This window comes from Molossus molossus, unplaced genomic scaffold (assembly GCF_014108415.1).
Source record: "Molossus molossus isolate mMolMol1 unplaced genomic scaffold, mMolMol1.p scaffold_m16_p_9, whole genome shotgun sequence".
In the NCBI taxonomy this organism is placed as follows: domain Eukaryota; kingdom Metazoa; phylum Chordata; class Mammalia; order Chiroptera; family Molossidae; genus Molossus; species Molossus molossus.
This window is the reverse complement of record NW_023425403.1, coordinates 29,739,214-29,765,688: the sequence shown is the minus strand read 5'-3', so window position 1 is coordinate 29,765,688 and position 26,475 is coordinate 29,739,214. Positions and strand designations below refer to the sequence as shown.

At 46.8% G+C, this 26,475-nt stretch overlaps 1 protein-coding gene across 13 annotated transcripts in view; it reads left to right on the top strand.

Annotated features, from left to right (window-relative positions):
• The window catches only part of ANK1 (ankyrin 1), a 138,251-nt gene that overhangs the window by 36,933 nt on the left and 74,843 nt on the right, over window positions 1-26,475 (top strand). For 12 of the 13 annotated variants that reach the window (XM_036250576.1, XM_036250573.1, XM_036250571.1 and 9 more), the window contains exon 3: window positions 21,323-21,421. In XM_036250576.1, coding sequence (XP_036106469.1) covers window positions 21,323-21,421 — 99 coding nt within the window. Of the gene's footprint in view, window positions 1-14,382; window positions 14,487-21,322; window positions 21,422-26,475 lie in introns of all 13 variants that reach the window. The other variant, XM_036250574.1, reaches the window with a different exon arrangement.

The following is a 26,475-nucleotide window of genomic DNA, read 5'->3' as shown; positions in this document are numbered from 1 at the left end:
GGCCTTTGAAAGTGGGCAGGAGGAAGGGCTTTGAAGGTGTTGTGTCAGTGGTGACATTAAGTCTCCTTTGTCCGTCGGCAGCCTTTGAGGATTCTCTGCAGGCTGAGAAAGGAATAGTGATGGGGACTTGCTCACAGGCTGTTGACAAAGCGAGTCTGGCTCTGGTTGAGAACCAGTGTGGCTGAAGACTTCTCTGGAGTTTCTGCTGCTAAGTCAGAGAGACTGGGTTTCTGGAGTGTGTGGTAAGGAAACTGAATGTGCGCCAGACTGAGGTCTGGGAATCGACGGGATAGAGAGGAAATCAACCCTAGAAAGAGAACAAGGTGCGGCTTGGGCTGGTGGATTGAACGACTTTTGCTTGGTTTTGCCAGACGATTAAGTTGTTCAGGTACACATGCTAATTCAGGTTCTAATTTAGAATAAATTTCCCCATTGTGACTTGTTCTTTGCCATTTTAATTATTTAAAATAGTTTTAACTTGTGCTGAAATACACGTAACATAGAATTTTATCATCTTAACCATTTTTAAGAGTATAGTTCAGTGGCATTAAGTCCATTCATATTGTGGTACAACCGTCACCAGCCTCCATCCACAGAACCCTTTTCTCCTTGCAAAACTGAACCTCTGAACCCATCAAGCAATAATGCCCCATCCCTTCCTCTCCCCAGCCCCTGGCACCCAGTCTGCTGTCTGTCCATGAATCTGTCCATGTAAGTGGACAGGTACAGTATTTGTCCTTGTGCGACTGGCTTATTTCACGGAGCATCATGTCCTCCAGGTTCATCCATGTGGCAGGGGCTGGGTGACTTTGCAGACCAGAGGGGCAAATTCCCAGAACACAAGTTTAGCTTTTCCTCTGGCAGTGTGCCTCTGTCCCCTGCTCCCTCCACCCTGCTTAAAATGCAAAATGCCACTTGCTCTCTCTCCCAGGGCCAAGACCCCATTTGGATTCAGTTGGTCCTCTGTGGAGTAAATTCACAGCTAAAAGATCAGAAGGGATGGAGCGATCGTAGGTGATGGGAAACAGAAGTAGGTGTGTGGTACGATGCAGAGCCTATGGCAGTGAACTTCAGAGGGGAGGTGAAGCCTATGGACTGGACTTCAGGTCAGAAATTGGATGAGGAGGGCCAAGCCCTCCTCCTCTTCTTTCATCCTTCTGTACAAATATACCATTACAGACCTAAGGACAGTGCTGCAGCATGTAGAGCTGAAGGCTGGCCTTTGCACAGAAGATTGAAACTCTTAACCCATTTCTTTCGTGAGAGTCCTGGCGTGGCTCAGGAGAGGGGGCCCAGGGACCATTGCACAGTACCCCAGAAACAGCTGTAGGTCATGGTGTCCCAGCCCCCCCCCCCCCACACCAGGTGAAGGAATTGTTCTTGCTTCCCATGGGGATGCATTTCTGGTGAGAGAGGCCAGTGCTGAGGCCTCCTTAGTTCAGGGCCGGCTGCAGAAACCCAGATGCATGTGTCTCCGCAGTGCAGTTTCCGGTTGGGGAGCACCAACCCTCCAGAGGCCTTCCAAGGGTTAAGATGCCAGCTCTCAAAGGAATCCATTTAGCAGAAATGGGGACAACTGAATGCTCATAAGCCTTGAGCCAGGGCTAATTTTCTATGTGAAACTGAAAGGTTTTGGTGACACCCGGGGAACAGCTTTGTCCTGATTGGCCTCCTGTTGGAGTGTAGCTGGCTTGTCCCTCTGCTGTCTCTCCTCAGAGCACTTCCTCGGTTCATCTCGGGGCTCGGAGAGCAGCAGGCAATCAGGCATTATTTACACTTTATTGACAACATTTTCTATCGATCGATCGGCTCAGTGCCAGTGACAGGTGGCGCTTAGCCCTGCTAGCGACTGAGGGGAGGCTCTGATCTCGGACTGGAGACTGCAGTCCTGGCCAAGGACAGCCTCTTTCTTTCAAAGAGCAAACTGCTGCTAGCAAGGCAACGGATGTCAGAGGGGTGCAAAGGAAGGATTCGCCAGAGTGCAAAGCCCCTTGCTGCTGATTTAGTCCTGCTCCCCAGATCTTGGGTCCTGCTGGTCTTTGTCCTGTGTTCAGTGACTGTGCAGGGGCAAGAAGCTGCAGATGGGCTGACCCTGGGGCTGCCAGCGTTGCCTGAGCCTCATTCTGGTTTTATAAGCCGTTGTGGCTTTTGCTCTTGAGTGGAGAGTATGGGTAATGGGAGAAGGACTATAGAAGCTGAACTTACGCCCTCATTACACACATTAGTGCACCCATCGGGACAATGCTGCTGCTCAGTAATGTTTGCAGAGCCAGCCTCCGAATGGCAGCAGGGACTTCTTCTCTTGAAAACATTCACTCATTGTTTTGAGAAGATACAACTTGTCCTGGGGTCATGGCTTGAGATTGTGTTTTGGCTTGAATCTTTTGAGGTGGTAGACTGTGATAGCAATAGTACAAAAATGCTGATCCTTATATAAGTAGCACACTTTCAAATAGTATGTTTTATGGAAAGAATATGTACTACTTGCTGTAATAGGAAGTAATTACTCTAAGTAGTATGAAAAGAGGAACTCTTGGCTTATACAAGAGACATCTGAATATTCAGGGCACTTTTCTTATTGCATCATTATGTCTACTCACTGTTATCATCATCATTAGTATAGTTAGAGAAAAGAACAAGTTCACACATAAGGACACGCATAGAACATTCATGCACCAATGTCTTTATATGATGCCAGAGTCTTTCACTTATTCAAGCAATGCTCATGCTTTAGACCCATTGTCTTTATTGATGTCTTCCTGTACATCTGCACGTGGTGAGGAGTGCTGAGCTTGAGGGATTTCATAGTAAACAGAAGTTTTCATCGTCTCTGAACTGTACTCCACTGGTAATGCGAGCTAGCAATCAAATAGCCACATAGATAGATATGCAAACCAAACTATGTTAGGCTCTGTGAAGGAACAGCACGAGATTTCATGAGAATATAAGAGAGACTTGACCTAGAGCTGGAGGTCAGAGAAGGCTGCTGGATGGAAGAGGTAGTTGAGCTAAAGCATAAGTAGTGGTGAATGAGGTGAAGGAAGGAAAGAACATTCCAATTGTAGAGATCAGCCTGTGCAAAGTCCCTGAGGCAGGGGAAGCTCAGAGAGTTTAAGGAAGGTCAGATGGCTGCAGTGCAGAAAGCAAGAAAGACTGGCTAAGGCAGGAGAGGGGAAATTGGGATTGTGCTGGGGCAATCATCATAGCAGTCTACAACTGGGACAGCGTGCCCCGGGGCCCGAGCGTGTGCGTGTTTGTGCACATTGTGTGCACGAGGGTGTGTGTGCCTGCTGTCCAAGTGTTAATCCTATAGTTGCTGATTGAGAGGAAAGATCTGGGGGAGGGCACAGAGTGGTCAGAGCAGCAATAGTAGGGTGTGTTTAAGAGCTTGAGATAATGGCTATTGACCAGGAGGAATAGAGGTATTTCAGCATTTAACAACGTGTATAGTTATGTCATCGTGTCTCGGTAGAATATCCACCCCTCTTACAGAAGATTTTAACAATTCTGATCTTTATCCTAAGAGCAGAGGGAAGTGAACCACAGATCCAAGTGCAGGAGTGCTGTGATTGGAGGATGTGTTTAAGGGACCACACTGGCTGCTGTGTAGAAGACATATGGAAGGGCCCCGAGGTGGATATGGGGAGCCAGTTGTAAGATTCTTACACTAGTCCAGGAGAGAACGTCAGGAGCTTGGCTAAAGATTGTGGGTGTGGAGATGGAAAAGAGTGAACAGGGCTCGGTGAGGAATTGGGGGAAGGAGCCTGTGACTTCAGATGTCTGGCTTACTCAGAGGCGGACGCACCCTTCACTGAGACCAGGACCACTGGGAGGGGCTCAGTTGTGTGGAAATGGGCTGAGGAGACAAGGACATCCTCCTAAAGAGCCTTTGAGGAATTGAAGTGAAGATATAGAGCAAGCAATTGGATATTTGAGCCTGGAACTTAGATAAGAGGTCCAACCCAAAGATAGATATTTGGAAGTCATTCAGCATTCGAGGAAGTCAAATGCTGGCATTGGCTGATGAAAACTGGGATGAGCGGCATGTTGAATATAATCCCACCAGTGCCTTTGTGGGATCATTCCACATGCATTTATTAAACACCTACTTTGTGCCAGGTACTATTCCAGGCACTGAGCAAGAGAGGCAAAATAGACAAAGTCTGCTCTCGTGGCAGTTCTATGCTGGTAAAGAAGACAGACATGGCCAAGGAAAGGAACAAATATATAATAATGGAAGAGAAGGGTGTTTTAGATGAGATGGCTAAGGAAGGCTTCCCCAAGGATGTGACTTTTGAGAACCCATGTGGTTTTGGGGAAAAGCATACCTGGAAAAGGGGGAAACATGTGCATAGACTCTGGAGCAGGAGTAAGCTTGGTTATGTCTGCAGTGGAGTAATTAAAGGGAAACATTTGCCTGGCTGGTGTGGCTCAATGGTTGCGCATCAACCCATGTACCAAGAGCTCACCGGTTCAATTCCCAGTCAGGGCACATGCTGAGGTTGTGGGCCCGATCCCCAGTGGGGGGCATGCAAGAGGCAGCCAATTGATGTTCTCTCTCGTCGATGTTTCTCTCTTTCCCTCTCCCTTCCTCTTTCTCTAAAATCAATTTTTTAAAAAAATTTAAAAAATAAATAAATAAAGAGAAAGGTAGTAGGCACAGAGCTGGGAGAAATTTCTAGGGCCAAACCTTGAAGGGCTTACAGTGAAGGCCATGGTGAAGACTTGGATTTTACTGTAAGGGTGATGGAAAGCCACTGGAAGGTTTCAGACAAGAGATGCTCAATCTGATGAAGGTTTGTAAGCGATCATCCCATATCCTGTGTGGAGCATAGACTTGGGGCACAGGGACAGAAGCAGGGGGACTGGTTAGGAGGCTGAGGCATTAGACTGGGTAGATCCAAGTGATGGCTCTGAATAAGGGGGGACCGTGGAGGGGTAAAGCCTCCCTGGGTTTACTGTGTTGTTGCCCTGGCTACGGTGCTCTCAGCACACACAACACAAGGGCATGCAGGGGCCAGGGGCTCTCCACTCAGCCCAAGACTGTGTCATTCTTGCCACTGTAAGAACCATGTGACAAGGGGATGGTTCATTCAAATCTCAGCTCCAAATCCATTGTGAAGACATTCCTGATTCCCAGGGCCTGGCGTAATCTCTGCCTTTGCACTCGATCCGCAGCACTTTTGCGGCTCAGTGATGTCCTACCACGTAGCATGGAAACATTGAGCAAATCTTATCTGTCCTGGTAGATGCTAAGCCACCTAAGGTGAAGTCCATGACTGCTTATTCCTCACATCACCCAGATTAGGGGCTGCTATATCATACGTGCTTGATATTTGTTTGAATAAGTGGCTACATAATTAAGTACATTCCAATGATCAGCTTTATATGTTCCATTTCCAGAATTAATTGCTAGATTACATAGTCAAATCAAAATATTTTATTATGGAGGCCATAGCAATGAAAAAAAAAAGTTCTGTAATAAACTAACTGACTTTGCCATTTACCAGTTATCCAAATAACAAAAGAACAAGAGGAGGATGCTTAGGGCCTCTGCTCTCCTGAATGCCTAGAATTGTTGGGTCAACCTGGATGCTCCCCTGGGAACCACGAGCTGTAACTCCAGGGGCAAGAAACCTCATTATTTCAGTTTTCTGATCTGTTCCTCTAATGCTAGCAAATGCTGGCTCACTTGGCCTTCCTCATAAGAACATTGCTTGAGACTCCAGGAGAAAGTTCACACCAAAAGAAGCCTTGTGGTCTGCGGTGCTGGCCTAAGGCAAGCACTTCTGTAGCATCCCAGGCGCCCTGTGTCTTGTTCTGATTCTCTCCAGAGTACTCATTCCTACCTGACTTAGGACGCAGCTGTGTTTCTCTTCACTTTTCTGTCTTTTCCACTAAGATGTAGGCACCTCAAGGGGAGAGGACTTGGTTTGATTCAGTGTTCTTTTCCAGGATTCTGCTTGGCACAGAGTAGATGCTCTTCAATTCAGTTAGTAGATATTAAGCTTGCTGTAACCACTAACGATTAGAGCTTGTGTATTTGACGTTTAGCCCGCGGAGGATTGATCTGAAGCACTACCACTTTTAAGAGCACTGTGACATAGTCATGCATAGAATAATGACTCTGTGGTTCTGATTCTGGCACTAGCCCCACTCAAGTATGTGGTAATATTTGCTGCTTTGCCCAGAAGCTCGAGCATCTGAATGTTCACAAAAACATAAACAACTTCCAACGCTAAAACACAGCCAGCAAAAGCATGTGAAGCCATGCTAGTTCCACTGATGTTCCCCAAGTTTCCACATGCACGTTTCACATGTCCCCTATCACCGCCGGGCACTTGTTTATCTCAAAGGTAAAGGGTTTTAGAAATTTCAAATAAATGGAGGACCTGTAGCAATAGTTTCTGCTGCAGAGTAATCTTTTCTACAGGAGCCAAATGCCAATTCTTTTTATCAGGATTTCTTGGGCTCTGGTCACTGTGATAATTGCTACTTTTCCAAATTACAGCATCTTAGAGCTTAGAGGTCATGGCATTCAACTCTCTCCCTGCACATCTCAGAAAGCTGAAGTCTGCAAGTTACTTCTGAGTATCTTCTGAGCTTTATGACTTTGGATTTGATGAGATGGCCTTAAGAAGACCATCTACGCTTTCTCTGCTCATTTACTTATTCCACAAACATGTATTGAGCACTTACAGGGACCCAAGCACCTTGCTAGAGACTAAATTCATTTACCCCTGCTCTCAAAGAACTCAGAGGTAGGTAAAGGAGCCCAGCTTGTATATAGAAGGTTACAAACTCAGTGTTGTCGGTGCCATGCAGAACAAGCACAGAGGATGTTTTCATTCATTTATTCATTGATTCAACACATATTTATTAAGCTGCTCTAATATGCTGTGTGCTGGCTACTCAGAGCTGAGTGAGTCCCAGTGCCTGCTCTCACATTGCTTCTAGTCTGGGGTAGTGGCTAAAATGCTGATGTCTCAGAGAAGGGCTTTGAAGGAAGAGTAGGAGCTTTCTAGGTAGATAATTGGGGAAAGGAAAACACAGCAGAAAGAACAGACTGTGCAAAGGCAGGAGTGGTGAAGGTCATGGGCAGCCAGGAGTTCAGTGAGGTAGGAGTCAATGGAATGAAAAAGGGTGAGGATGTCAGGCTACAAAGGTTATGTCTAGGTCAGTGTAGACAGAGAGCCTGTTACTTTTCTCTGTCATCTTCTTTCTCTTAGGAACTATTGACATGCACAGAAATGGCTCTCAGCTACTTAGTTCCCTAATTTTACTTGCACCCTCAAACTCATACAGAAAGCCTTCCTATTAGGACATGTTGATATTAAGCCTTCTAAAAACTTGCTGCCTTGGTGAGGCTCTGGAGTAGCCATGAAGGAGAGAGAAGAATATACTGCTGCAACCCCCACAGGGGCAAATGGTGGTTGGTGGTGGGCAGTTAAACAAGAGAAGCAACTAAATGTCCCATGTCTGTTCCCATGGATTCTTCCGAAGTTCCTGCTAGAAAAGGTATTAGAGAAAAAGATGGAACTCAAGAATCTCCATCTCCTGAATTATTTTAAATAGGTAAATTACTTCTGTATTTCAGCAGAAACAAGCTATCTGATGTTCATCTTGCTAATTACAATGACCATTTTACAGTTTTAAAGTAAGTTGATTACTCGTCATGAGTCAGAGTGACCCACAGTGTTCAATAAGCACAGATTCCAGTTCTAAGTGTCTCTGCTTTCCCGAGCCTTCCCCAGGCACAGCCACCTCACATCACCCTTGAGGTGGACAGTAGATGCAGGACAAGAGAGGTTAGTGAGACCCAGAGAGGCAAAGAGCCGAAGAGTCTTCCTGAACCAGGGTCTGGGTCTCCCAAAGCCAGCCGAAGTCTCTACACTGCACCCTACAGGAGGACTTGAGACTTGCAGCAGGGCTCTAGACTGGGCCACCTTTCTTGTGCTGGTTTCCCCTTCCTTCTTGGTGAAGGAAGAGTGAACTGACCAATCTGGCTACATAAAGATGTCCATTTGTAGTGACAGCAGGGATAGCTCTGTGATCCTAGGGATGAGGAAAAGTGTGAAGAGCAGCCTCAAGAATGATCTGGAACACACTGCAAGGAAAGGGTACCCTCCACACTTTCCTTTATGGTTTGATTGCTGTGAATTTATAATTTGGAGATCAGGTATGATATTTCTACTCCTGGGAGACTAAGAAAGAAGATGGTGCTGTGTGTGTGTCGGTTGCACGAATGTGCGTTCGATCCCATAGACTCTCATGGAACACACACTGTGTGCCCGGCCCTGTGCCGAGACCCAAGGTCCAAAATGGGGCAGACAGAGAGCCTCAAAAAGTCCCCTCTGTTGAAAGACACAGACACAAGAGCAGAGAAAGGCAATTGCATTTGATAAGAGTTACCAGTGAGTGCCATGGGAACATGGTCGAGAGAGGGGTTCACTTCTGGGGGGCTGGGAATATGGTGTGCCAAAGAGAGAGAGACAGGAAAAGTCACACAGAAAAGTCGCCCTGCTGGTTATTAGAAGAGGAAATGCTAAACCCAGTTCCCACTCTTTCTGATTGGAAGGAACCGTGCATGTAATTTTGCCTGGGACTATTTACATTTGATTATGGATTATTTGATATAAACATTTTTGTCATTTTTGATAGTTGTGTCTCTGATTTTAACTATTTTGTGATTTTTAACTTAACCAAATTAATACATTGTAGTTATTTAGAAAGTCACACTATATAGAAATGCACAGTCTTCTCCAAGTCTCCCCCTATTCCCCAAATCTCTGTGAACAGTTGGGTGTGAATCTTGTCATCCCTTTTTCTGTGCATCTCTACATGTACATCTTAATCGCTTTCGGAGAGCTGTTAGGTTGTTTTACTCTGGAATTGTGGAATGGAGAGGAAGCTAGGAGATTGAGCAGTTCTGATATTTTGAAGATACGAAGATTGCGGCCCAGGAGGTGAAGTGACTGGTCAGGAAAGAGTTTAGAGGCCTCCATTTCTTACCCACTGTTCTTTGCTCTAAACCCCACCGCCCTGCTTCTGCAGGTCTGGCTCCTTTTATCCTTTTAAAGAAATGCCAAGATCTCGGACATAGAAACCGTTTCTAGTCCATAGGAGATATTCTTAGCTGCTGAGCTGAACTGCAAAGTCCCGTTCTCTCATTAACTTGCGCTCACACGTCCTCCTCCAGTCTCCCAAAGGGCCCCAGCCCCTGCCGATGATCTGCTCTGGGCCTTGGGACTTCGCAGAGCGTGGAGGCTGAGCAGGCTTTTCTACTGAGTGGAGAGAAGGTGGTCCAGGGCTGATTCATCTCTTTGCATGGCTCTGAAATAGTTGTGGGTTTCTTTCTTTTTCTAAAAAAAAGATAATGAAAAGGATTAGAGCGTTTTTCCTCCTCATAAATATCTAGTAAACTATGAGTCTCAAGAGCTACCTGGTTAGGGGAACTAAATTTAGATTGCAATACATCAAAGGGGGGAAGTGCTTGGAGGCCGTCTTATTCCTTCCACCTGCATCACTTTTCTCTTTCTGAGTGTGTCCTTTCCTCTCTGTTTTCGCTCTGATTCTGCTCTCCCCATCCCCGGATGAGAGACAGGTTGACAAAGAAGATAAGGGTGACTCTGGCCCGGTTGGGGCAGTTGCTTCAGTTGCCCCTGGCTTCTGATCCATTGGATCCCAGGATCGTATCGTTCCAGCGGACCTAGCCCACTACGCTGTGTCTGTGCCATATCTGGGGCAGACAGGCTGCAGGTGGGGTGGCCCTGCAGAACCTGATCCTTGTCCCTACAGTGGCTTCCCTACCGGCAGGAGCCCGTGTGGGGCTGTGGGCTGCTTTCCTGTGATTGGTGGCGCTCCAGGGCTTTTATCCTGGAGTAATCTCTGGACTCTGGTAAGGCTTGTGCTCTCTTCCTTAGACGTGAGGGATGTCTGTGCTCAGCTCCTCACTCCTCTTAGGCTCTGGGTCCTGAGACAAGCAGAAACCCTAGCGGGCTACCTGTCATAGCTAGAGCCCAGAGTTACAGCCTTGCCTCTGCCTCTCCTGCAACTTCTTCCTCCTCCACTCTCTCCTACCTCCACTTTCTTTTTAAAAAATTCAAATAGTTTTTTTTTAATCCTCACCGGAGGATATTTTTCCATTTTTTGCACAGATAGAGTCGGAGGGAGAGAGAGGAAGAGAGAGAGAGAGAGGGAAACATCGATGTGAAAGGGACACATCGAGTGGCTGCCACCCACACGACCAACCAGGGCCGGGGACAAACCACAACTGAGGTACATGCCCTTAGCGGGAACCAAACCCGGGTCTCTCCGGACCGCAGGCGGATGCTCTAACCGCTGAGCCAAACCGCCAGGGCAAAAAATTCAAATAGTTTTAAACCTATAAAAACATTACAAGAAAAATACAAAGAATTCTCACATCTCTTTCACCCAGATTCTCTATTAGCATTTTACTGCATTTGCTCTATTTATCCATTTACCTATCTATAATATATAATATATATGACATAATTCCCCATTGCCCCTAAACAGTTCAGTGTACACCACCCAAAAGTAAGGACACTTTCCCACATAACTACCCTTCAAGTCTCCCAGTCAGGAAATCAACACTGATGTAATACAACCACCTACAGACTCCATTAACATTTTGCCAACTGTCCCAACAGTGAGAAATTGTTCTCCCTCTCCTTCCCTCCCCTTCTTCCCCCTGCATCTTTTCTTCCTTCTTTCCTGCCTCTCTCTCTCTCTTTCTGTTCCAGGAGTCTATCCAGAGCATACTTTCTATTTACAGTGATACCTCGGTTCTCGAACATAATTCGTTCCAGGAGGACGGTCGAGAACCAAATTGTTCGAGAACCGAAGCAATGAAACCCAATAGGAAATAATGGAAACTGGATTAATTCGTTCCAAGCCCCAGAAAATGCCTATTTACTGGCCTAATTTGTATATAATATGTAGAAAAACATAAGTCTCAACAAGAAATAAAAGTGTACAGTATGTCTAAGGGTTCAATTCAGTGTAAAGCGTGACTCTCTCCACAAAGCGTGACTCTCTCTCTGCACTCACACTGATGACGCAAGCAAGGCGCGCTGGGCCGAATGAACGCCATTCGGCTCAACTTGGCTCATCTCGGAAGTTCGAGTTCCAAATATTTGTTCGGATTCCAAGACAAAAATTTCTCGAATCTCCTGGTCGAATACCGATTTGGTCGAAATCCGAGGCGTTCGAGAACCGAGGTATCACTGTAGTTGTCATGTCTCATTAGTGTCCTTCACTATGAAACACCTCCTTAGTCTTGGCCTGTCTCTCACGTGTTTGACAGTCTTCCATCCTGTACTTTGAATCTCAACTGTGTGCTGATGTTTCCCTATGACCAGACTAAAGCAGTGCATGGTCTGGTAGGAATACCACAGAAATCACGCTCCCTTTCCATTCCTGGTGATATTAACCCTGATCACCTGGTGAAGTGGGTGCCTGCCAGGTTCTTCTACTATAAAATCATTGATTTTTCCCTCTTTAGTTTATCGATGTTTTGTTGGGGTGGGGGGAATAGTCTGTGTCACGCCAATACCCTGTTCCTCATCAAACTTCCAGCCATCAGCCTTGGCATACGTTTGTATCGTCTACCTGTATTAGCTACCACGGTGAGGTTCCAAAGAAAGTTCTCCCTGTCTTCTACATTTGCTAGCTGGCATTCCACTGAAAGATGAGCGTTTCCTCCTTCCTTATTGATTCATTTTTCTTTTTCATTATTTGTTTCTACCTGTACAAACTCATGGGTTTTTACTTTATTTGATGGGTAGTAACCTCACAGTCCTATGATTTACGTTGATGGTCAAAGCTAAATTAGGCCAATAGGATCCCTTTCAATAATCTGGCTTCTTTGTTCTTTTTATATCTTCATCATTTTTCGAGCATTTTCTTACTTTTTGGCACAAGTAGTCCCAGGGTCATTTTGTACTTTCCCTGCCCCAGCCCTGGATCTGCCATTTTCCCAAGGTTTCTTGCAGTAGAGGATGGTATTTAGACACTAAAATCTGGTCACTTGATGTGCCCATTGTTACTGGTTGCTGTGTGTGCCTGTGTGTATGCACAAATCGGTAGCTATTTCTCCATCTATCTATGTACGTATATTTTTAAAATCCATGGCAGCATGCCAATACTTCCAATTTTAGTCCAACACCTCAGGGTTCTTTCTAGCTTTTCTCTTTCCAGGTTTATAAATCCCTACAAACAGCGAGAGACCTTACTCCCGCTGGTTTGCATCATCCTCTACATATTTATTTACATGCTCAATGTAACAGTCTCCCAAACACGCCAGAGTAGCCCTCCCCTTTCTCACACACCAGATATACTTCTGACAGAGCCTGTGCGGGGCACCCCTTCTGGGTCACCAACTTGCATCCTCAGACGCCCTCACCTCTGAGCTGGGAGGGGAGGGCAAGGAAGGAAAAGGAAGAGAAGGGAAGGTGGGAAAACTCCCATTCACTTTTTTGTTGTTGTTGTTAATCCTCACCAGAGGATATTTTTCCATGGATTTTTAGAAGAGTGGAAGGGAAGGAGGGAGGGAGAGAGAGAGAAACATCTATGTGAGAGAGACACATCGATTGACTGCCTCCCACATGACCCTGACCCCTGACTGGGGCCAGGGATCTTGCAACCCTTCGGTCCTTAGGCTGACGTTCTAACCATTGAGCCAAACTGGCTAGGGTAGTCTGTTCCCTACTTCCATGTCTCTGGATCTAATGGACATCTGGACATGGAGGGACCTGGAGAATATTATGCTGAGCGAAATAAGCCAGTCACAGAAAGAGAAGTACCACATAATCTCACTTATTTGTTGACTATAATGAACAAAATAAGCTGATAAACAAAATAGCTCCCATTCACTTTTAATTGCATTTCTGTTTTGGCTGAAAATTTAATGCAGGCAATTTGGGGAAAGACATAAAAATTTCTATTGTTGTAGTAGTGTTTTTGCTGGCTTCTTAATTCATTTCCTCATCTAGTCAACCCACAGTGATGGTCATTTCCTCTTTCCTTTCCTATTATCTCTTGTTTGTTCACCACCTCCTCTGTCTTCCTTGGTTTCCATGGTTTTTGCCTTTTTTCTCCCTTTACTGTTTCTCTCTTTCCCATCAGTTTCAGGACTTGGAGTAGGAATGGCAATCATTTCAATCATTTTTTCTCTCCATAAACTCTGCTTAATTCTTATTTGCTACTCTGTTTCAGGGCTGTAGATTAGCAAATATAAAATATAACTGACCTTGCTTTACAAATAGGAACCAATAATAGAGCAAAGCTAGAGGCCATACATGTGCAGGCTGGTTGTTACTTGGGGAATTAAACTTCTGTAACATAGAGTATAATATTTACCTTTTCTCAACACATATAACAAACTAAAAGAAAATCCAGATTGAATAGAAAAGTGAGAAATTCAATATAAAAACCTAGGTATATGACCTACGTATACACCCTTGTCCTTATTATGGGCAAGTTCTTCTGACTGGTTCTTTACTGACCACGTGGGTAAAGTGAAGTGTTTCATGAAGGCACAGTTACCTAGAGGTCCCTCTCCCATACTTCTCTTTTTGTTCACTCTCGGGTCCTTAGACTTCTTGGTTTTCTCCGCCACTGCTCTTGGCTTATTCTTCCCAGGACTCTAGTCCTTTCCTTCCTCATTAAAACTTCCTTGCAAGTGTATCATTGCCTCTGAGCCTGGCTAGATGGCAGCCAACTCATCTGATAAACTGCACCAATAAATGGTGGTAGGTGTTTATGAATAAAAAGGTCATATTTTCTAGATAGTACATGAGCACATTAGCTGAAGTCCTCTGGAAATGCACTGCCTAATTCAAAGAAAGGGGGTAGAGGACTGGAATAATGAGTTTCAGGGGCGTGTGGTGGGAGGAGGCAGGTGAGCTTTGAGGTCCTCAGGACACAGCTTGAGGCTGACAGCTCCACGGGGCCATGTTTGCAGGTAAAATAAATGGCTGCAAGAAGAGGAATGGAAAGGTCATGTGTCCGCCCAAGAGTATAAGCATCAGCTTTAAAGACATTCTTGCAATTTTCAAAGAGATATCGGATCTAAGGATACCACATCCTTTCTATTTTGAAACCCTTCTCTGCTCTGGACAGGATAAGAGTTAAATTTCCTGTGACATGTCTACTGTATTTGTACATTTAGTAATCAATTAGTGTAATTGGGGCAATCAGGGATGCTAAACAGAGGAATAATTTGTTGAGAACAAATGTCTGGAATTGTGTATTTTGCCAATGGAATTTCTCACAGTTGTTACAAGAAAATACTCCAAATTAAATCATTCAGGCTGACTATGACTTTTTTTCTTCTTTTTAAAAATGTTAAAATAAACACAGCCTGGCTGAGATCTCCACCGCCTGTCAGACAGATTGCTTCTCAGAAGAACCCTCCAAATTGACATTTTACCTAAAAAAGAGCAAAGACAGATAAAAATTTCCAGGTGTGTGTGCTTGGCATGAATATTTTTGCCAACAACAACAACCCTAAAAGGATTGTCTGTATTAGCACCATGTAGAATGAGATCATATGGGGCCAGTTGGCCTCAGAAGCCCAATATAAGGAGTATGTGGGATGTAAAAAGCTTCCAAGAACATTATTCCCATCCTAACAACGAGAAAAGGCTGGATTTCTATAAAATTCTAATTTTTCCTGATCTTATCAGAGGTTCTGAGGTGGTAGGGCCACCAAGTTAACTGGATTCCAAACAGGGACAAGAAGCCCCTCCAAGGAGAGGGCCACAGCTTCAGCTTTGGCACAGAACAGAAGAGAAAGGTAGTAGCCATACAAGCCAAAATAAAAACAAATTCTTAGAGGCCAATGTGGGCCAGTGAGTGTGTCTGCGACAAGTTTTTCTCCACTGGCCTCCACCAGGTGCTCATGAGAAATAAGGGATAAGTCCGGAGACTAGAGAGAGCCTCCCTTGGTGACTGTGGAGGAAGGGGCAGGGAGAGAACAGACGAAGCTTTGCCTGCTTCCCCAGGCTCTTCCCTCGTGTGAATCAAAAGCAAACCCTCTCACCTTCAGACCACAGGCAAAAATATATTCTCCACGGGGAGGAATAGAAACAAACTGCCTCTGCCCCAGGTAGGGGCAGGAAACAGTCCTGCCCTGGGACACAGGCAGAGATCGAGTGCTGCTGTGGGAAAGGTAGAGGCAAAACCCTCTCCTCCTGGGCAAGGGCAGGAAACAGTCCTGGACCAGGATCCTACACCAATAAGGAGAATTTATTCCTCTGCTACTGCCGGAGGGAGAATAAGAAACTTCCACACAAGACGAAGTATAGAGATGAGGGGAAGGAATGCTAAAACAAACAAATGAAAACAACCCCAAATCCTACTTTTGAGGCCCAGGTGCACAGCCTGCATAAGACAAAGCTGGACCAGGACAAAAGAGAACTTCTGTGCTCCCCCACCTGGTCAGCATCTTGTAACAAGGAAGAGCATACTACTGCTGGGAGAGGGGCAAGAGCATGGAGAAAGACCCCATTTGAGGCACAGGCATGCAAGGATGGCTGGAGGCCATGGGGAGATTAAGAGCACAGAAAATTCCTCTGTCACCCAGCTCCTACTCTAAACTCAAGGTAACAGCAGCCTACCTCTAGAAGAATTTGAAGATTGTGGTACACTGAAGGTAACAACACCCAGAACTAGGTCAACTCTTGATTAAATTGACTCAGCTCCGCTCCTCCCTCCCCCACCATGCTACAACTTCACAAGAGAAGAGGCATGTCTGCTTCTATGCATGAATGCTGTGTACTTCAGTCTCTATTGCTCTTCTACACACAATGGCATTCAGTTAAAAATTACAGCACACACATAAGAAAAAAACTTACTGTCAAGAGACAAAGCAATCAAGAGAACCAGATCCAGAGATGACCTAGAAGTTGAAACTATGTGATGGACTTTAAAATAACTGTGATTAATATGTTAAAGCATATAGTGAGGAAAGAGGACAACATTCATGAACAGATGGAGAATTTCAGAAGAGAAAGGAAAACTATAAGAAAGAGTCAAACAAATTGCTAGATATAACAACAACAACAAAAAACTACTTTCATGGCAACGAGGAATTTCTTCAACAGGCTCATCAGTAGACAGGACACAGCTGAGGAAAGAATCAAAGAACTTGAAGATAAGTCACTAGAAATAATCAAAATGGAAAAAAATAGAGTGGGGAAAGAAAAGCAGGACAGAGCAGCCAAGAGCTATGGGATACTATCAGCTAGTCTAACATATGTGTAATTAGAGACCTAGAAAGAGGTATCTTTTGGAAGAGGAATCAGACAAGCTGGTGTTTTTCTGAGAAAGGTTAAAAAATGGCCACAAGTAGTTATTGCTTTGCTCTCCTGCTTCCAAGTTAGCTGGAGCATTTACTCTCGTGCTCCTCTGCCTCCTTCTTGCTTATCCTCCACAGCCAGTTAATTATTTGGGGGAGAAATGTGTGATAACCTGTTCCCGTGATCCCCCTCAGCAGTCTGTCTGCCATTTGGCATCAAGAGGAGTGGTTGTGAAGGTTATATGGAATAGATGAAAAGATATAAGGCAAGATGTAGCAGCCTGCCTTTTAGCAAACAACTTAATTTAACTAAAACAAAACACATGGATCCTGGCTTTGAAGGGGTAGAATAATGTAGTTCATCTCTGTTTATAGTCACAGCTAAGAGCAAATAGCTCACAGAACTTGCACCCCCTTCTTATTTTATCAATAAAAATCTGCTTTAAAAAATAAAGTACTAAATATGGTATTTATCCATGAAACACTCCTTTGGTGCCATAAATGGTCTCCTGTATAGACCAGCTTTGCATCTAATAAGGTAGTTATACAAGCTCCTTAGTGTACATGTGCAGTAAATTAGTTTTCAGGCATTCTGTGGTATTGGCTACTGGATAGTGACCAGCCAGCCTCCTGCTGAGGCAGTTGCTGGAGAAAACTCACTGCAGTGGGTTGTGATGTTGTGCATCCCTTGAATTCAGGTGCGCTCTGGAAGAAAGAAGAAGGCACTTGATGACAATAGCTGGGAGCATAGGTCTAAAATTTTACCCAATGGGTTTAGACTTTAAACTCAGACACAGCTTCTCAAGTTGTCATTGTTAATGATCTTGCAACATTGGCTACGTACAGGCTGCCTGTAAAGGCCTCTATGAAGCTTTCCTGACCTCCTTGACAGAGCAACTTGTTTCTCCTCTGTGCTACTTCTAGTCTTAGACATGCCAATTTGAGCATTTTCATGTGATTTTGCATTTATTATTATTATTTTCTTTTATCCTCACCGAGGACGTTGTTTTTTTTTTTATATTTTGTTCAGATAGAGTGGGAGGGAAAGAGAGAGAGAGAGAAACATCGACGTGAAAGGGACACATCGAGTAGTTGCCACCCGCACAACTCAACCAGGGCCGGGGACAAACTGCAACTGAGATACGTGCCCTTAGCGGGAACCGAACCCGGGTCTCTCAGGACCGCAGGCCGACGCTCTAACCACTGAGCCAAACCGGGCAGGGCTGATTTTGCATTTATTTTTAATGCATCTGTTTTCTCTACTGAAGTGAGTTCTTTAAGGCTAAGAGTTTGTGTTTTATTCATCTCTAGTTTGGTGCCAGCACAGAGCAGATTCTCAATAAACATTTGCTGCATCAAATTAAGTAAATGCTCAGCATGAGGTGACTGCAGCGACAGTCACTGTAGTTGAGACTAATGTTTGTTATAGCCAAGTTCCTGTGTGACTTTGTCTTCATTGTCTGTGGGCCTTCTTACACACCAGTCATAGCCATGCCAAATGGCCTTGTTCTGTGGCCCTGATGAGGGCACTGGATTCAGATCACCACAGTAAAAGACTTGGAAGTAACTTAGGGTGACTATGTTGAAAACAAACAGATTAAAAATAAAGGGAGAACAATTAAAAATCATAAAGAAGCAGAAGCTCATTGAACCAGGATTGGGATGGGAGCTGAGTGAAACTATCAGAGAGGCAGATCTAGTTCTACGGTTCCTTCTGTTTAGTGTCACCTTCTGCCACGAGTGCAGCTTTGGGAGGGAAGCGTGTGGCACAGGGAGGGAAGAAGGGGGGCTCTCTGTGGACCAGGACTGCGATCCTGGAGATCACTCCAGAGGTCATGACCAGACCCACATGGATGCCTATCGTGACTGAGCATTAGCTCTGAGCTGCCTGGTAATCAAAAGGGGGAAATTTGCTTTCATCATCTGATAGAAGGAAACATACTAGTTCCTAGGGGGGAAAAAACAAAAACCCTTTTTCTCCCCTGGGGAATCCAGGTTGGTTCTATATGTGGCTGTGCCCTAGAAAGACAGTGTGACCGTAGCTAATCATTTGACTACTCTGGCCCTTGATTTCCTCAGCAGTCAGGGTCTCTACTATCCCTCTAGACTCCAGCATTCTCTGCTCAGACAGTCTGTCTAGAATTCCCCCTGGATTGAGATCCTGACACTGGCTCCAAATACCAAGGACAGACACCCAGAGCAGTAGCAGTAAACAGGAGGTGTTTTCCTTCTAGACTTGCCAAGTTGCCAGCTTTGAGGCAGCTGGGACCAGGCAGTGCTCCTGGAAAGTGACGGTGCTGTGCAAGTAGGCATGAAAACCCTTCCCACCGCCACACTCGCTGCTGCCACAGCCGCGTCCCCTGCGATAAGCCAACTGCAGCCGCTGCTGAAGCTCCCACATCCAAAGCGCCATCCCAGTTCTCGAATATTCAGAGTGCTTGCACTCGGCGCCGAACCTTCCAGATAAGGCAGTTTTCGGATCGGATCCCAGTGCTCAGGAAGAGAGAGACTCCTGTGCGCAGGGCAGCGGGGGGTGGGGGATGGGGGGTGGGGGAGTTAAGGACACAGCTGGAGGGAGTGGCTCCCAGAGCTCAGTCACGTGAAATACTGCTTTTTAGTGAATTTGTGTTTTGCAAATTGATAGGAGGGGAACTGGTTTCCTTCAGCCGAGTGGTCTTCCCCCTTCCTCAGATTCCTGTCCCAACAGATTGCTGGCTAGCCTTCAATCACTTCCTCCCTTTCTGTTATCAAAACTGGCTCTGACCTAGACTTTATCTGATAAAGTCATTTATAACGGGGTGTGAATAGTTTACATTGCTTTGGACCCTGCATTTAATGGTGTTCAAAATCGGCTAGAGGAGGAAATCCAATGGAAATTTGCAGACATTTGCATGGGGAAATATCGGGTGAAGGGACCCTCTTATCACCACCCCCGGACCCCCTACTCTTCACTCCTCACCCGCACACACCTTGGCGAGGCTGACTGTGCTGATGTGCAAAGATTTGGCCAACTGGGGGTGGGGTCTGATCTAAATAGGAAGTAGGTCAAGTTCCCTTCGGAGCCCACCCTTTTCTTTGGCATCCAGGCCCCCTGTTGCATTTACCCTGTCTGAAGATCCTAGATAAAGAGAATTGTATACACCTGTTATTCTCCCGTCATGGGACGGTGCCTTGTGTCTACTTCAGTGATTACTCACTGCTTCCCTCTGCTGGCTTTAGTAAAGCAATGGTCAGTGCACTACCGTCCCCAGGTAGAATATTTGGTTTTAGCTGGAATCTCCTGGAAATGATGCCCTGACACAAAGGGAGAGTAGGAATTTCAGGAACCCATAATGGGGACTCCTCAAATCATACCATCAGGAGCCAAGCCCCTCCATCTTGGTGGCCAGGGTCTTTCTTTTTTTGTTATTATTAATTTTTTTATTGGTTTTTAGAGAGAGAGGAAGTGAGAGGGAGAGAGAGATAGAAACATCAATGAGAGAGAACATTGATTGACCGCCTCTTGCATGCTCCCCACTGGGGATCAGGCCCATAATCTGGGTATGTGCCCTGACTGGGAATTGAATTGGTAGCCTCTTTTTTTTTTTTTTAATCCTCACCTGAGGACATTTTTTGTTCAGATAGAGCGGGAGGGAGAGAGAGGAAGAGAGAGAGAGAGAGAAACATCGACGTGAAGGGACACATCGAGTAGCTGCCACCCGCACGACCAACCAGGGCCGGGGACAAACTGCAACCGAGGTATGTGCCCTTAGCGGGAACCGAACCCGGGTCTCTCAGTACCGCAGGCCGACGCTCCAACCGCTGAGCCAAACTGGCCAGGGCGAATTGGTAGCCTCTTGATGCATGGGTCGACGTTCAACCCCTGAGCCACATCAGCCATCCAGGGTCTTTCTGATTAGCCAGAGTCTGTGGTGACTCTGTGGCATCCCCTGGAAAGGAACATGCTAGAACATAGTTGACCAAAACAGGAGATAGGAAGGAGGGTAGAATAAGAGCCAAGAACTGCTGATGGAGAGGGAGGAGGGGAGGAACAACACACAAATGTTAGAGATGGACAATGCTTAGTGACTAAATTCATTTTCTATATGGAGCCAAGATCTACTCAACCGTTGGAAATGAAATTTAGTTCATTGAAATTAGTTCCGTCATGTTGTCAGAATAATTTGTGGCTCTAAGTAGCACTCTTTGAAGTCAGATTTTGCTAGAAACTTTGAAAGCCACTAAGTGCCTGGATCAGAAGACCAGGAAGCAGGAGCGTGATAAAGGAAACTTGAGCCAGGCTGCTTTCTCTAGGGCACAGTAGTAGCTTCCCCAGATGAATTGAAACTTTAATTGGTTAGTAAGAGTTCTGCTTTTTGTGGACTGGTGATGGGGCATGGAAAATGTTTGCTCTGTTTTCTCAGTTTTATTTTTTTCTTTTCCCTAAAATGTAACTATCAGCTTTGGTCGCCTTTGAAATGACTAGGTGGCAAAGGAGCTATTTTCATACTAACTTTTCTATTGAGCACATCTTATAGCTGGGTGGTGGTGGTATTTAGTTTTCATATGGCCTTATTTCAAAATTTATCATTTTATTACATGTACATCTAGCGCTATAAATGTTTAGGATGCACTGGTATTGCCTCTACCTTTTCTGGTTGCTGGAGTGATAATGAACCAAGGGGTCGAAGCCGTACCATTTCAATGAAGCAGACGCCTAAAGCCTGGGCAAGATCTGAGTTTCAAGGTCATCCATTGGCTTGTGAGAGCTTTCCACACTCGATGCATATCCAGGGGGTGGTGGTGTTGTTATCACCCCGATTCCCTGCTCTCCTGTTATCTGATGCTCCTCCAGAAGAGCTGCTCGGAGATGCTGGGCTGGCTCTGTGACTGTGCTGATAGCACTCAGGGCCCCTCCAGCTCTCCCCTTCCAGCCCTTCGCTAGGGAGGGAACCTATCCAGCCAGCTGGAGCAGGTGCACAGTCCCACTAACCACACCCTTCCTGCCTCTGTTCTTCACAGAATGGGCTGAACGGCTTGCATCTGGCTTCTAAAGAAGGCCATGTGAAGATGGTGGTTGAACTTCTGCACAAAGAAATCATTCTAGAAACGACAACCAAGGTACGGCTCTTAAGGAGTGGGTCTCCTGATTACCTTGAACAGCCTTCTCTTTTACGAGGAGGCCTTGGGCAGAGGCCGAGTCACACCCCTGACAGCAGTCTATGTCACGTACTGTCCCAAACCTTGGCGTAGAGAACAGCTCTTCTTGAGCACGTGCTTGCATGCTTTTGAAGTTCTCTTCTCTTTCCAGTCATTTCCTCGTTCTGTGAGTCCCTGAAGTCACCTGAAAACACAGGGCCCTGTTTCTACAAAGATTCAGTAGGCCTTTACTTTATCCTTATTACTAGACCATCAGACTGAAAATAACCCCATTTTCTGGGGGCCTCATGCTTCCTCAGGGTCCCTAACTCGAACGCAGGGACTAAAGGGCACTGTGACCTCTACAGTCAGGTGCCTTGGGTCCAAATCCTGAGATACTTTATACCCTGTGACCTTGGACAATTTAGTGAAAAGCCTCCACTTCCTTATCTGCATAATGGAGATTATAATGTTCAGTTGCAGGATTGGTTCGAAAATGAAGTGAGATCATGTAGTACATGAAATGCCTGGCACCTCGGAAGGAATCAATAAAAACTGGGGACTGTGTTGTTATTGAGGGCCGTGGAAGAGTCCAGATCCCATCACTTACCCTTCTCCAGCAAGCCTTTCTCAGTTAGCCAGACCTGTCCCCTCCCCTGACGGATTACCTGGAACTGCCTTTTCTTTTCCCAGGAGGCGTTGGGCAGAGAATGAGTCACACCCCTCACAGCAGTCTGTTTTCCCCAAAGCAATGGACTATAAACACCAGTAGCTTAAGTCCAGGAACCTAAGTCATGAAACTAATGCATCTCTAGGTTGCTAAATCAGTTTCATTTCTTACATACATGCATCTTATTGTTCATTAAGCAGAATGCAGCCATCATTGCAAGACAAAACTAAGCAAAAGATCACCTCTGTTTACTAATTGGAATTCTGTTTTCTCTTCTCTTCCTTCCCCTGTTATTTCCTGTGGTTTTCCTCTTGGGCTTATCCCTCCTGCCTCTTTTTTCCATTTGCTATTTATTGAACACGGTCTCACATCAGCCTCAGTTTCAGTCCCACACAGCAAACATTTTGCCGCCTTTCAAGCAGAGAACCAGAAGAGCACGGTGCAGAGAACAGATATAATTTATGGTTATGAAGTGAACTACCAAAATATTATGAAGGTAGAATCATCTCTTGTGGTAATTTTCATGTCATTTCCCGAGGGTGAAAAGAGCTCACAGGTAAAATAGACGGAGCTGTGCTTCCTGAGAGTCTACGGGCATTTTTCTCTACATCACCACAAGCACGAATTGTTTCTCCCCTGCGCCTGTGGGTGAAGGGCTGCGACCGCGCCCCTGACGCTCTGGCACCCCTGGCTGCAAGCAGTGTGCCATCTGACGGGCTCTGTGGGCCAGAGCAGCTTGCCTCTGCCTGGCATTCCCCCAAGAGCTGCAGAAACATTATGCTTCAGCACTTTTACTCTTTCCGAATTTCCCCTTTTGATTGTTATTTTGCAAGCAAACCCTTGGCGTGTCTCTGTTATTTATAGAAATGTTACAAGTCGGCGTGGTTTCTGAGTACCATTCGGAGGGAGGGGAGAAGGTGGAACTGAGAACGTGGGCTAAGCAAGAGTTGTACTGATTAGGGAACGGGCCTCGCAAGCCTGAGAAAGATTTAAAAAAGAATAAAAAGCCAAAGCCGATATCATTTTCTAAAGTGCTTAGAAATTTTAAAAATGCAAAGCAAATGCATTCTGTCCCTGTTCTGCCATCTCCACCACTTGGAGGCCAGAGCTCAGCATCCAAGCTGGTGGTGACCGGGGAGAAAGCTTCAGTCCCCCATTCACCTCCAGTCAGCACCTGCCGCCACCATCCTCCCTTCCGCAGGCTCGGGGGCTCCCTGGGAATGGAGACAGCGGGTCTGGGTGGATCAGATATACCTAAGACATTTTTCCTGCTTCTTCGGGGATGTGCTCCTTCATGCGAGGGAGGGGCAGAGAAAACAGACCCACGACCCTCTCCCTGTGGCTCCAGACACTGGGCCAGGGGCCTTTTTGGACCTTACCATGTGTGCACAGAGGGAGGGGTCTGCTTCCCAGGGTCTTCCCTTGGCTTTTACGGGACACCGGTGCGCTCAGCCCAGATCCTGAAGGTGACCCAGGCCAAGATCCACAGCTGGGTTCTACATCCAACCCGCTTCCCTTCCTAAGGTTCAGAGGGGAGAGCGCTGGCCTAGGGGGACTTCAGGCAGGAAGGGGCAGGTGAAAGAAACATTTAACATAGCTTCCTGAGGGCGAGGAGCCGGAGACTCAGCCACACCTGTACCTCCACTCCTGTACCTCCACGCCTGTACCTCCACTCCTGTACCTCTACACCTGTACCTCCACGCCTGTACCTCCACGCCTGTACCTCTACACCTGTACCTCCACGCCTGTACCTCCACTGCTGTACCTCCACGCCTGTACCTCCACGCCTGTACCTCTACACCTGTACCTCCACACCTGTACCTCCACGCCTGTACCTCCACGCCTGTACCTCCATGCCTGTACCTCCACGCCTGTACCTCTACACCTGTACCTCCACACTTGAACCTCCACTCCTGTACCTCCACGCCTGTACCTCCACGCCTGTACCTCCACACATGTACCTCCACACCTGTACCTCCACTCCTGTACCTCCACACCTGTACCTCCACGCCTGTACCTCCACGCCTGTACCTCTACATCTGTACCTCCACACCTGTACCTCCACGCCTGTACCTCCACTCCTGTACCTCTACACCTGTACCTTCACACTTGTACCTCCACTCCTGTACCTCCACACCTGTACCTCTACATCTATACCTCCACGCCTGTACCTCCACGTCTTTCCCTCTACACCTGTACCTCCACTCCTGTACCTCCACTCCTGTACCTCCACACTTGTACCTCCACTTCTGTACCTCCACACCTGTACCTCCACTCCTGTACCTCTACACCTGTACCTCCACACTTGTACCTCCACGTCTTTCCCTCCACACCTGTACCTTCACTCCTGTACCTCCACACCTGTACCTCCACGCCTGTACCTCCATGCCTGTACCTCTACATCTATACCTCCACTCCTGTACTACACCTGTACCTCCACGCCTGTACCTCCACGCCTGTACCTCTACATCTATACCTCCACGCCTGTACCTCCACGTCTTTCCCTCCACACCTGTACCTCTACACCTGTACCTCCACGCCTGTACTACACCTGTACCTCCACGCCTGTACCTCCACGCCTGTACCTCTACATCTATACCTCCACGCCTGTACCTCCACGTCTTTCCCTCCACACCTGTACCTTCACTCCTGTACCTCTACACCTGTACCTCCACATCTTTCTCTCCACACCTGTACCTCCACGCCTGTACCTCCACACCTGTACCTCCACTCCTGTATCTCTACACTTGTACCTCCACACCTGTACCTCCACGCCTGTACCTCCACGCCTGTACCTCTACATCTATACCTCCACGCCTGTACCTCCACGTCTTTCCCTCCACACCTGTACCTTCACTCCTGTACCTCCACACCTGTACCTCCACTCCTGTACTACACCTGTACCTCCACGCCTGTACCTCCACACCTGTACCTCCACACCTGTACCTCCACGCCTGTACCTTACATTTATACCTCCACGCCTGTACCTCCACTTCTGTACCTCTACACCTGTACCTCTATGCCTGTACCTTCACGCCTGTACCTCCACGCCTGTACCTCCACTCTTGTACCTCTACACCTGTACCTCCACGCCTGTACCTCCACACCTGTACCTCCTCTTGTACCTCTACACCTGTACCTCCACACCTGTACTTCTACACCTGTACCTCTACACCTGTACCTCCACGCCTGTACCTCCACACCTGTACCTCTACATCTATACCTCCGTGCCTGTACCTCCACGCCTGTACCTCCACGTCTTTCCCTCCACACCTGTACCTCTACACCTGTACCTCCACGCCTGTACCTCCACACCTGTACCTCTACATCTATACCTCCATGCCTGTACCTCCACTCCTGTACCTCATACCTGTACCTCCATGCCTGTACACCCACGCCTGTACCTCCACATCTGTACCTCCACGCCTGTACCTCCACGCCTGTACCTCCACAACTGTACCTCCACTCCTGTACCTCTACACCTGTACCTCCACACCTGTACCTCCACACCTGTACCTCCACACCTGTACCTCCATGCCTGTACCTCCACGCCTGTACCTCCACGTCTTTCCCTCCACACCTGTGCCTTCACTCCTGTACCTCCACGCCTGTACCTCTACATCTATACCTCCACGCCTGTACCTCCACGTCTTTCCCTCCACACCTGTGCCTTCACTCCTGTACCTCCACGCCTGTACCTCTACATCTATACCTCCACGCCTGTACCTCCACGTCTTTCCCTCTACACCTGTACCTCCACTCCTGTACCTCTACACCTGTACCTCCACTTCTGTACCTCCACACCTGTACCTCCACTCCTGTACCTCTACACCTGTACCTCCATGCCTGTACCTCCACGCCTGTACCTCCACGCCTATACCTCCATGCCTGTACCTCCACGCCTGTACCTCCACGCCTGTACCTCCATGCCTGTACCTCTATGCCTATTCCTCTACACCTGTACCTCATACCTGTACCTCCATACCTGTACCTCTACACCTGTACCTCATGCCCGTACCTCTACGCCTGACCCACGTGCGTCCATGTGTGGCCTACGGGTGAATGGATACAGTGTGCCTCCTTCTTCTAAAGGGAGAGGCTTGGAGTTCTGAGTCCTGATTTCTAGAGGAGGTTCTGGTGCCAACAGCCCTGTCCCACTTGGTACAGTGAATGAGTCGGACCCACGTGCCAAGGCCTCTAAATGTAGGATCTTTGGACTTCTCTGAAAAATGATTAATTAGCATCGGAACATTCATTCCTGGCACTTATTTTCTGATGGATGTCTGAGAAAGAAACCTCTTGTGTATCAAATGAGACTTAAGGATATACCAAAAAGGCAAGTTCGGGAGGTAACAAGCAGGACCCT